Genomic DNA, 10,927 nt, shown 5'->3' with positions numbered 1-10,927 from the left:
CAGCCATCATCATTGATTGCAAATGTTCAATGTGGAAGTACCCCCTAAACATTGATGGTTTTTACAGGTGCACCATCCACGGCGGTAGAACATATACTTTTTCGGTGCAAATTCTAGCAGCCAAAGGCTGTCATGTCAGAGTGAGCATTAAATCAATACGGTAAATAGATTTTATTACTATTTTGGTAACTGGCTCAAATACATAATGGTACATGCAAACTGCTATTTTATAGAATCAACGGATGGATTGCCAGCGAGCCCTAACAGCATAACGACAAACTATCAAAGCATATACTAAATTCAGGAGTGACTCCATTTCCTTTTAGAACTATTGGCCAAGTGCCACAATAGCTTCCTTCAATGTGGAAGTACCCCCCTAAACATTGATCTTTTTTACAGGAGTATCATCGGCGGCGGTAGCACATATACTTTTTCAGTGCAAATTCTAGCAGCGAAAGGCTGTCATGCCAGAGTGAGCATCAAATCAATACGGTAAACAGATTTTACAGGAGTACCATTTTAAGGACTGGCTCAAATACATAATGGTACATGCAAATGTTATTGTACAGGACCAACGGATGGATTGCCAGCGAGCACTAACAGCATAGCGACAAACTATCAAAGCATATACTAAATTCAGGAGTGACTCCATTTCCTTTTAGAACTAAATTTACCAAGTGCCACGGTAGCTTATAGCTAAAACAGCTGCTCTAAACATACAGTACAACAAGAACTGAACCAGAAAATATTCTAGAAACTTATCCATAAGCATCTAACTCAACGGTTTCATGGCTTAGATTAAAAAAAATAGACTATGAAGCATGAAGAACACAATTTAGCTGAGAATGGCAGTACAGAATTGAGAACACAATCAGATTGGAAGAACATAATGAGCTCACCTCTTCTCACCTCTAAGATGAAGCAGCCATCATCATTGATTGCAAATGTTCAATGTGGAAGTACCCCCTAAGCGTTGATCTTTTTCTTCCAGGAGCACCATCCGCGGCGGTAGCACGTATACTTTTTCGAAGCAAACTCTAGCAGCCAAATGCTGCCGTGCCAGAGTGAGCATGGAATCAATACGGTAAACACATTTTATTACCATTTTGACAACTGGCTGAAATACATAATGGTACATGCAAACTGTTATGTTACAGGATGAACGGATGGATTGCCAGCGAGCACTATAACAGCATAACGACAAACTATGAAAGCATATACTAAATTCAGCAGCATTTCCTTTTTAGAACTATTTGGCCAAGCGCCACGACAGCTTAGAGCTAAAACATCTGCTCTAAGCATACACACAGTACAACAAGAACTGAATCGAAAGACATTCCGGAAACTTATCCATAAGCATCATCTAGCTCAACGGTTTCATGGCCTGGAGCAGAGAGGGCAGATTAATCTCATGCAGGCAAACCTGCGAGACGTAGGCGGTCTCGGTGCGGTAGAACACGACGTGCGCCTCCTTGGTTGCAACGTTGAGCCGGATGAGCCCAACTCTACCAATGTAGAGGATAGCAGTGCCGCTCCTCTGGCCAAACCCCTCGAACTGGACCGAGCTGTGCACACCCCAATCCTGCTTGTCTATCAGCACCTGCCGCCTCCAAGTGCCGGGCAGGCTTGGGTCCTCCTCCGTGGGGGGAGACAGCGTCCACATCGAGATCACCTGGGTCTCGGAGACGACAACCAACAGCTTCCCGTCGACCGTGGCGGCCAGGAGGAGCCCCCGGTGGCTCATGGAGGCCGTCATTCTGCTAGTGCAGCCCCGCGGAAGATCGATCACGGTGGCCTGCAAGGTGTCGACGTCCATAGCGACGATGTAGGGCTCCGGGCCCGAGAGATGCCGCCCCGGGGGCAGCGGTTCCGGGTTGCAAAGCCAGTGGACGGTTCGGCCGATGACGAGGGGGCAGGAGTCGTGGAAGGGGCGGGAGCCTCGGTGGAGGTGGATGGGGCGCACGGGGCTCCAGGCGCCGTCCCGCGAGGAGTAGATCTGGGTGCGCAGGCGCTCGTCCGCGACGAGCAGCTCGAAGGAGCGGCCGCGGTCCTCGACGCTGATGAGCGCGTGCTTGCGGTAGTCGCGGATGGAGACGGACGGGAGCACGGAGGTCTCGCCGGTGACGCTGTTGACGACGCGGAGCACGCTCCCGGGCGGGCCTTCCTCGAGGGACTGCCCGAAGAGCGGGCGCGGGCGGAGGCGGCGGAGCACGACGAGGCCGTCGCGGGAGGCCACGGGCTCGAAGACGAGGGGCTCGTCGAAGCGGACGAGGGAGGGCTCGGTGGAGGGGATGGGCTGGACCACCCGCACGGGGCGCGCGGCCTCGCTGTCCTCGAGCCGGTAGGAGACGCCGCGGAGGAGGGCCGGGTCGAAGCCGGTGGTTGAGGCGGCGCGGTGGGAGAGCAGGCGGCGGAAGCCGCGGTCGAGGATGGCGCGGCGGAGGGGCTTGTTGGTGGCCGCGCAGCGCACGACGCTGACGACGTCCGAGCGCGCGGCGATCTCGAGGAGCAGATCTACTGGGAGGGTGGCGTCGCAGTCGGCGTCGGCGTCGGAGGAGGGGACGGGGGGAGGAGGAGGGGCGGCGTGGGAGGAGGCCGGAATGGAAGGCGGTGGAGCGGCGTGGATGTCCATGGGGGAGGGGAGGAGCGGGGTTAGCGCAGTATGTGTGAGTCGATTGACCTTTTTTGTGGGTGTGGAGGCAGGGGATTTTATGGGAGTGAGTGAGCGGCGGCGCCGGGTTGGCCCGTAGCGGATTGCGGGCTAGTTTAGGGCCGTGCAGGGCTAGGTCAGCCGCCCAACCGCCCTGCGCCCTGCCACACTTTTTCATTTGTTCGGGAAAAATGACTCGACTTTTTTAGGGTGACTGTTCTTTTTTCTGGGACGATACCTGCAGGTAGGGTGACGTTTTCTTCCCGTGACGGTATAGATAGGGTGACGCCGTGATGTAAAAGTTCCACCCAAGACAAAGTAGTAGGAGTGACCACGACGCAGGTCTACAATTTTTGTAGGCATTTCAGCGGTACAAAGTACACCATCACGCCCATAAAAGGATCCGTCCTTGTCTCCCGATGCAAAGTGATTGAGTCATCCGCGGAAACACATTTTTAGCTCAAATTTATACCATGAACGTGTCGGCGCAGACACGACGCCGATCAGCTTCTGCGTCCATCTGGTTGAATTCTAGGAATGTTGTCTGCTGAAATTGCATAGGGCTCATCACCAAGTTTTTCAACTATTTTCTTTCTAGTTTCTACGGCACAACGTTAAATAATCTCCTTTTTATGTTGGGGCTAATTAAGATGTGATTACCTGGAGCATTCTTCAAAGCATATTTACCATGGAAAAAAATAGCGAGCTATTTCGGCGCTAATAGCACGCTTAGCGTTTCTGGACATGCCACGCCACATTATTTCGGCGCTATAGCGTGCTATAGCGCGCTATTAGCGCGTTAATAGCGTATTTTTCGGCCAACGCTATTTTTTTCCCTGATATTTATAGACTTCTTCACTATTTTCTGCTCCTATGTTGCTAGACTCTTCACTTTTATCATGTTGACGAAAAGCCAGTCCTTGGTGCAAAAGAAACTTGATACAATAAGTCGGCCTTGTCTTGTAAAGCCGAAGATCCTCCACTTCTTAGTGTGATAATCAATTGACACCTTGGGATTTCTGAAGCCAATGTATCTCTCTTGAGCTGCATTATGTGCATTTGAACACAAATGTTTCACAAGTGCTTATCTCCAATATTCCAGTTTCTCCGTCCATCAACAATAAATGTAACCCTTTTTGAATGAGTAGCATCTCTACTACTTAAAAAGGAGGAACTGGTTCTGTTTCCTCCGGTCATACCTTTCGTCAAGCATATTTTCAACGGGACTTTTTTTGCCCTCCCACCAATTCTCTACTACTCCACCACGTCGGCTTTTTTTTTGTCCACCTCTCCTGCACCGGTTTTGCTATGGTTTTTTCATGGTTTTGTTTCGTCCAGATCGGCAGTCCAGGCTACTAGCCACAGAACGACCAGCCCATCTACACCGCCGCCTCCTCGACCGCCCGCCGCCACGGCGCCAGAGGGCTGCGCCTCGCCTTGAGGGCGATCGCTCCATGGATGGTGCTACCGTGTGCGCAACGAGAGGTCTCCCAACCCCTTCTCCCGCGTAGTGCTACGAGAAATGCGGGAGCTAGGGTTAGGTCGCCGCCGCCGCTGTTCACGATATGTGGTAGAACAGCAGGTCGGCCTCGACCTGGCAGTGGATGGCCGCGGCAACTGCGGCGTTCCCGTCCGGCACAACGCCGAGGAGGCAGTCCCAGGAGGCGGTGCACATCGACCTCAAGAAGCTGCGCCGCATCACCGTCAAGGTCAAGCTCGCACCCTGCCGCCCGGGCTCCGACGACCCGCGGGTCGACCTCAACTGCGTGCACCATCTGGTTCGTCGTCAGTCCATGTCCATCACCCTGCCCGCGAACAATTTTGTCTTGGATAGATTGATGCGGAAATATTGCCCCCCCTTCATTTTAAGGTGTCCATACCGCAAGATGCTGAATTACGCGGTGGAGTAACAGACGGTCAAGACTAAGGATGAGAAGAGCATAAAGCAGATTGTGAGTTCCCATGGGATTTGTTCGTGCTCTCTGATTCCATTTTTATGTTAGTTTTGCCAACTATGTGGAGATTGTTTGTAGGAGGAGCAGAGGTAGGCACATGTCCGGATGCGGCATCAGGAAGGACATCGCGGAGCGGTTGAAGAATAAGCAGACTGCTGCTTCGATTGATGCAATAACAACCGCGGAAGTTGAATGCTCTCATACCAGTGGCACATCCACACGAGGTGTGTTGACTGCTATAGAAGATCTGATTCTCTCGGTTTTTGGTTGCTGCACACTTGCTAACTGAAAATATATATGTTTTGCGTATAGCTGCAGCCATCGATGAAGGCAATGATGTGCTCTCATCTCAAATGCAACATTCAGAGTTGCTACTGAGGAATGCTGAACGCTTAAAGCAGACACAGTAAGTGTGGCGGACAAGAAGCTGGCTGAGCTCAATGCCCTCTTCGCCACCAGTTTTGTATGGCTGAGCTCAACGCCTTCTTCGCCACCAGTTTTGTATGGCTGTGCTCGACGGCGAGGAGAGGTGCATAGGGGTCGTCTCCAGGATCATCTTCCTCATCTACCCTACTTAGTTTCTATACAATGGAGATATGCCATCCGCGTCAGGACTTGGTGGGTGGAATTTTCCGTTTCATTATCTCTGGCCTCTGCTCGAACACTACGACATGCTCAATCTATAACTGAACTTTTTACAGAGACAAGGCCGCAGATTCGCTCCCCACCCACCTTGCTCACCACAGATTCGGCGATTATACTATGGGGATGATTCCGGAGAAAACATGGGACCTGATGTTCGGTAAACCCAGAAATATTATGCGGTTAGCTTCCTTTAATTTTTGTAGAGCTTTGGTTGTCAAAACCGATGTTAGTTGTTTTCCATGGTCTGGTGAGCTTTTATCTTAATGTTCTTTGGTCTTGAAGTTTTTCCATAGATTTTCATTGCCTGCTACTTCTATGATTCAGTTGTTCTCCGTTCCTTCTCTGTGGGGCGGCCGTTACCTGAGGTTGTCGGCCAATGGTGACTGAATATCGGCGCCTCCCCCGTGTTGCTGTAATGACTGGGATCTAGGGGTAAGGAGCAATTCCTTTTTTTTCTTTTCCCTTTTCCGTTTTAACTGATCTGACATTTGCTTTTATGTGTCATCTACACTAAAAAAACACAAATGTCATTATCCATCAGAATGTATGTGAAAGAATTCCGCCATGGTTTCTATTAGAAGCATATCTTACACCTAGAATACTTCATGGTAACTTAGGGCTATGTCAGTTAGTACCGTTCGTGTTCGCTGGAATGAGATGACACATTGAATTATAAGTAAGAAGGTAACTGAAGCAAGAATTTTTTTATGATTTTTGTGATACTGGAAAGAGCGAGGTCATCAGCCAATGATGAGTGATAAAGTATCCAATTTGGACAGTGTTCTGACTTTTATTTGGCTTGTTCATGCAGATGCAGGTTTGTTTGTGACGATCTGGATATACAGTGATAGTTTTATCTATTCCTGAAATTGGATGATAGTTTTATCTGTTTAGCAGTATATGTACTTGGACGTTTCATCATACCCATTGTCTTTGTCAGCAGGCTCTAGAGTTGCCAAAATCTGCAAACTCTGTGTCACTGTTATTTACACTCTGCACTATATGGGAAACTATTGTAGGGTTTCTGGAGAAGCATGATTTGTGAAATATCCTTAGAAGGAGTGACGAAGCATATATTTACTGTCAGGTAATGTGGCATATTTCAATTTTTTCCAACTTGTGATATGTACCTGTTTTATTGGTCAGGATGGGTGCAGGGGACGTAGTTCGGGATTGCAAAGCTCAGCTACCTTTTAGTTTTACTGTGTACACGTACCTACGATGTGTAAGGTGATTACGGTACCTAGGTCTGCTAATCCTTGGTTAATGATTTTAGCCCATGATAAATCCAGAAATAATGCCCGATATCTAAGTTGAAGCATGGAGCTACTGGACCATTGTCAGTCAAATTTTTAAGATCTTTAATTTTTCTTTGGAATTAGATATTTTTGGTCCGCACCATTCCATCTTTTACTCTACAATTTATGCACCTACATACTCTGTTGGAAAGTTTGATTACTTTTAGCCCATAGCTAACTGTTGCAGTTGCAGAAACATTGCCCAGCAAATACAGATTCTTTTGAAGTGCTACCAAATGGCCTCCCTTGACTAGCAAGACTAGGATTTATCTATTTGGTGAGATGAGAGCAATAATCCAGGATTCCAGGTAGATGGTAACAGATTTATTTTACTAGATTTCAATGTTCAATGTGCTCAGGATTTTTAACATCTTGTATGCTTGTGTTCCGAGTTGCCAGATTTAGTGTTTAATGTTTTACAAGGATTTTAGCGATTTGAGAAATAATCCAAGTATAGTTTTGTACTTGCAGCGAGCTTGGCACTTGGAGTCTCTCGGTTCTTCTTACCTAGGTATGGGACAATCACTGCAATCCTAGCTGATTCCACCCTAATCCCCCTATGCAGATGCTTACCTAATCCTTAGCATTTGTTAGAAAAAAAGGCATTCATACATACAGTAGCATTAACTCGGTTTTCTCTCTGTTGTTAATCGGTAATAATGGTGTGGAGATGTTTGTCTGAACTTATATGGTTTTTTTTTTGCGAGTAACTTTGTGAAAACGTGCTTAGATCAGTTTCTCTAACATTTTAATGATATGCTCCTGTGAAACATGTCAGTGAAGCAAATCCTGTATTTTCGTATTTGTAGGTTGCAATTATTTTGATATGGTGTTGTATGAATGAAGGATCTATGGTCCACGGACCAGGCCAGATAAGGGAGATTATGCCTCAAATTCATTCATCTGTGAGATGGTGGCAAAGTGTTCTACAACACTGTATTTCACCAATCCACTTTCAGATGTCGAAATAGATGCAATCAACTTAACTTTATAAAAAAATATTTCAATGTTTAAACATAAATTATTTTATATTTCTGCTCTTAAATTGATAGCAAAGCCTATTTTAATATTTACCTTTTATTTTTGAAGGTACACACTGAGGTGGAGTGACTAAGACAAAGAAAAGTTGTAAGACGTGGGTAGCCGCCTTTGGCTCAATTGGCAAATCTGATGGGATATAAGTGATCCAAAATGTAACAGGCTGACTCTTGGGCCTAAAAGTGTCACATGCTCGTACACGGCAAGGACGATGTATATGAAATATATTACTTATTAATGTTCTATTGACAAGAATTTCCGTGAAAAGTTAGTGATAGTTTACACTGTTGATTCCTCACGGTCGCCACACAGGCTCAACGCAGCTTCGTGCGATGGATTTTGCCATCCGCACGCCTCTACTTGCAGCCCATGGCTCCCGTCGATCTGAGAGGAGGAAGGAGGGAGGTAAAGGGTGAAGTGATTAGTGATGCTTCTTGAGGACTCCACGGAAGGGAGCAACTAGGGATGATAAAATGTTTGAAGAAAAGATGAAGATAAGAGAAAGAATTGCAGATGCTGACGGAGTTCATCAAAGTTTGTCAATTATTCTGTATAATGCATATGGTTTTTAAGATTAGGTACAGATTCCGAGGCCCTCTAATTTTATAGGAAAATGATTGAATGCCCCTGGGGGATCGCTCGACTTGCAACCCCGGCTTCCGCAAGCGACGCGTGTCCCTCGCCTGGGCAAACGCAGGGAAGCCACGTGGGTGGACCCCACCATGTCTTTTTTATCTTCTTCTTTTCTGCTAACCACCGTTGCCTGTGGACGAGCGAGACCCGGCCGCCGTCCCACTGAGGAGCCGGCATCGGACTCCGCCGCCGCCAGCAGAGATCTAGCCAGATCTCCGGCGCGGGACTCCCTCGCTCCCAACAACCATGTGCTCCTGTAGCGGACTCCCGCGCCGCGAGCTCCGGCCATGGCTGCCACCACGCCCGTCGTCGTCGGCCAAAATCCTAGCTATCTCGTCGTCTTCCTCTGCAGCCTGAAGCTATAGCAGGGCGCTCGCCTCCGCTCGTAGTCGTTTTGCAGCTGCTACCAAGCCTTCCAACCTCCGGCCAGATCTGCGGCGGCAGCAACCTCCCGCCGAGGAGACCCTTGCTCCGTCTGTGGTTCGCCTTGCTCGCGAACTCGCCCCGCAAGACCGGTCCCCCTGGACTCCCTGCACGTGCAGCCCTCCGAGGTTGACCCCCTGCCAAGCGACTTCGGTGTTGCTACCGGCGGAGGCCGGTTTTGCTAACTTAGGCCTCCGATGTTGCTACTAGCGGACGACTGCTTTGCTACCTTTGGCGTCAGGCGTTGCTACCTTGGACGGCGCGATGCCGGTTGCAGGCGAGGTCTCCACTGATGTCTTCGAGGATTTTGCAACATATGAATAACTTTTTTGCTACAACATTTTTACGGTTTTGCTAAAATTGCAAAATATGTTTGCTACTGGGTCTTCGGCGGAGTCTCCGGTGAGTTCTCCGGCGAGATCCCCGTCGACGTCTCCGACGATATCCATTTTTGCTACAATAGCATAAGTTTTTGCTACACGCACTCCGGCGAGGTCTCCGGCGAGGCTCCGGTGGTCTGTCCGGCGAGCTCGGTCTATTTTTTATTTCATGGCCGAACTGTTTTTTTGCTACACTGAAGCAAAATCGAGATTTTTTTGCTACCCGGCAGCAAAAATGACACGTGTCAGCACAGGGACATGGGGGCTGGGAAATCAAATCCCCCGGGGGACGCCCAACACTTACCATTTTTATAACATATCACTTACAACCATCGTAAGTGGTTTCTATTTTGATTTCTAAAAACTTATAATTACTATTTCATTTTTACAGGAAGCGGAAATATGAATGATTTTGTGGAACTTACCGTGGAAGAAAAACAAGAAGACCTATAACTTGAAACCACTCAGATGCACGGCAATGTTGTATTGTTATTGCGTTAAGTAATATCATGGTGTAGTACATTATGATATTCCTGTTTTTTCTTGAATTTTTATACTGAGTTGTGAATTATATATGTGCATTGAGAAATAAAATTTGAGTACCCGTAGCAACGCACGGGCATTTGTACTAGTAGAAAGTATAAAACAAAATAGAATCATTCCTGATACTATATTCAAGCTAGTCATGGTTATTAAGCCATACAAAATTGAATGGACGGTCCCTATTTGCAATCTTCCTTTTTGGAAAAACTGTGAAAGAATATATGCTATTCGAATTGCATCTTGATCACTAACAGGATAACTCTGAATGGGCTGCCTTTCACCTGGATCATGTGGAAGACAACTGATGTCATAGACTGGCGGTGGCGGTGGTGGTGGCGGCATATGATTTGCAACTTCTTCAATTATGCATTGTTGCACTTGACTGTGCTCTTCTACCACAGTTTCAACCGAAGAAGAATTTGAAGTAGTGGCAGCCTTCTTTGGGTCGTGTCTCCGGAAAAGGGATGCAATATCTCCATCTCTCTTCATTACAGAATATTCAAAAGAAACACGATATAAGTAGGACAATTTTCGAACGCATGTAACAAAAATATGGACAATCATAAGACATGTGTTCACAGTTGATTTGTAATTAACTATTTAATTTATTCTCATGATTACTAGATGATATATGATAATATGAATGATCAATTGAGAACTTAAACTAAAAAAAGAACCTGCCGAAAGGATCGTATGCCGCACCTAGAGGGGGGTGAATACGTGCTAACCAATTTTTAGTTCTTTCTCAATTTAGGCTTGACACAAAGGTAAATTCTCTAGATATGCAACTATGTGAATTTACCTATATGACAAGGTCAACGACTAAGCAGGATATTGTTACGCAATATATAGAGGAGATAAAGGATAGAGGTAACCGAGAGTGGAGCACGTGAAGACACGGAGATGATTCTCGTAGTTCCCTTCCTTTGCAAGAAGGTACGTCTACGTTTGGAGGAGTGTGGTTGCTACGAAAGTCAAACCAACAGCCACGAAGGCTTCACTCAGATCTCCTGTGAGCAACGCCACGAAGGCCTAGCACACTTCCACTAAGGGATTTTCTCGAGACGGAAACCGGGCCTTTACAAGGTTCTTGGGGCACACATCCACAACCAAATTGGAGGCTCCCAAATCTGTAACAACACAACAATCAACAACAATACATCAACAACACACAACTAGGGATCCAAAGAGGAACACTAGCAAGAGGGCCCTCAAGCATATTAGGGGGAAATGAAAAACGCTTCTGTGAGGATGTAGATCGGGGTCTTCTCCTTCGATTCTCCAAAGCACAAGGGATTTGGGTGGTTGAGGGAGGAGATCTGGCTATTTTGGTGTTCTTGGTGGCTCAGCAATGGTGGATGA

General features: G+C 47.2%; 1 protein-coding gene and 1 long non-coding RNA gene across 16 annotated transcripts; one reads left to right on the top strand and one right to left on the bottom strand.

Moving 5' to 3' along the window:
- Positions 1-1,080: 1,080 nt before the first annotated feature.
- On the bottom strand, positions 1,081-2,689 carry LOC127292612 (uncharacterized). The gene has a single exon (XM_051322056.2). The coding sequence runs from the start codon at positions 2,630-2,632 to the stop codon at positions 1,364-1,366; it is 1,269 nt and encodes a 422-aa protein (XP_051178016.1). The 5' UTR covers positions 2,633-2,689; the 3' UTR covers positions 1,081-1,363.
- A 1,129-nt stretch (positions 2,690-3,818) lies between these two features.
- On the top strand, positions 3,819-8,203 carry LOC127292613 (uncharacterized). 15 transcript variants are annotated; one of them, XR_011742484.1, is made up of 7 exons: positions 3,819-4,428; positions 4,521-4,602; positions 4,684-4,829; positions 4,918-5,223; positions 5,307-7,059; positions 7,358-7,799; positions 7,899-8,203. It is a non-coding gene; the product is annotated as an uncharacterized lncRNA (long non-coding RNA). The 15 variants fall into 15 exon arrangements; XR_011742483.1 differs by lacking the exon at positions 7,899-8,203 and having other exon boundaries at positions 5,307-5,407; positions 5,575-7,059; positions 7,358-7,870; XR_011742485.1 differs by lacking the exon at positions 7,899-8,203 and having other exon boundaries at positions 5,307-5,429; positions 5,575-7,059; positions 7,358-7,870.
- The last annotated feature ends 2,724 nt before the right edge of the window (positions 8,204-10,927 follow it).

Source organism: Lolium perenne, chromosome 4 (genome assembly GCF_019359855.2).
Source record: "Lolium perenne isolate Kyuss_39 chromosome 4, Kyuss_2.0, whole genome shotgun sequence".
Lineage (NCBI taxonomy): Eukaryota > Viridiplantae > Streptophyta > Magnoliopsida > Poales > Poaceae > Lolium > Lolium perenne.
Note: the sequence above shows the minus strand (reverse complement) of the source record. Positions and strands in the feature narration are given on the sequence as shown.

Bases quoted from the DNA above. Each gene is read 5' to 3' on its own strand.
- LOC127292612 (XM_051322056.2), bottom strand. From the start codon at position 2,632: ATGGACATCCACGCCGCTCCACCGCCTTCCATTCCGGCCTCCTCCCAC.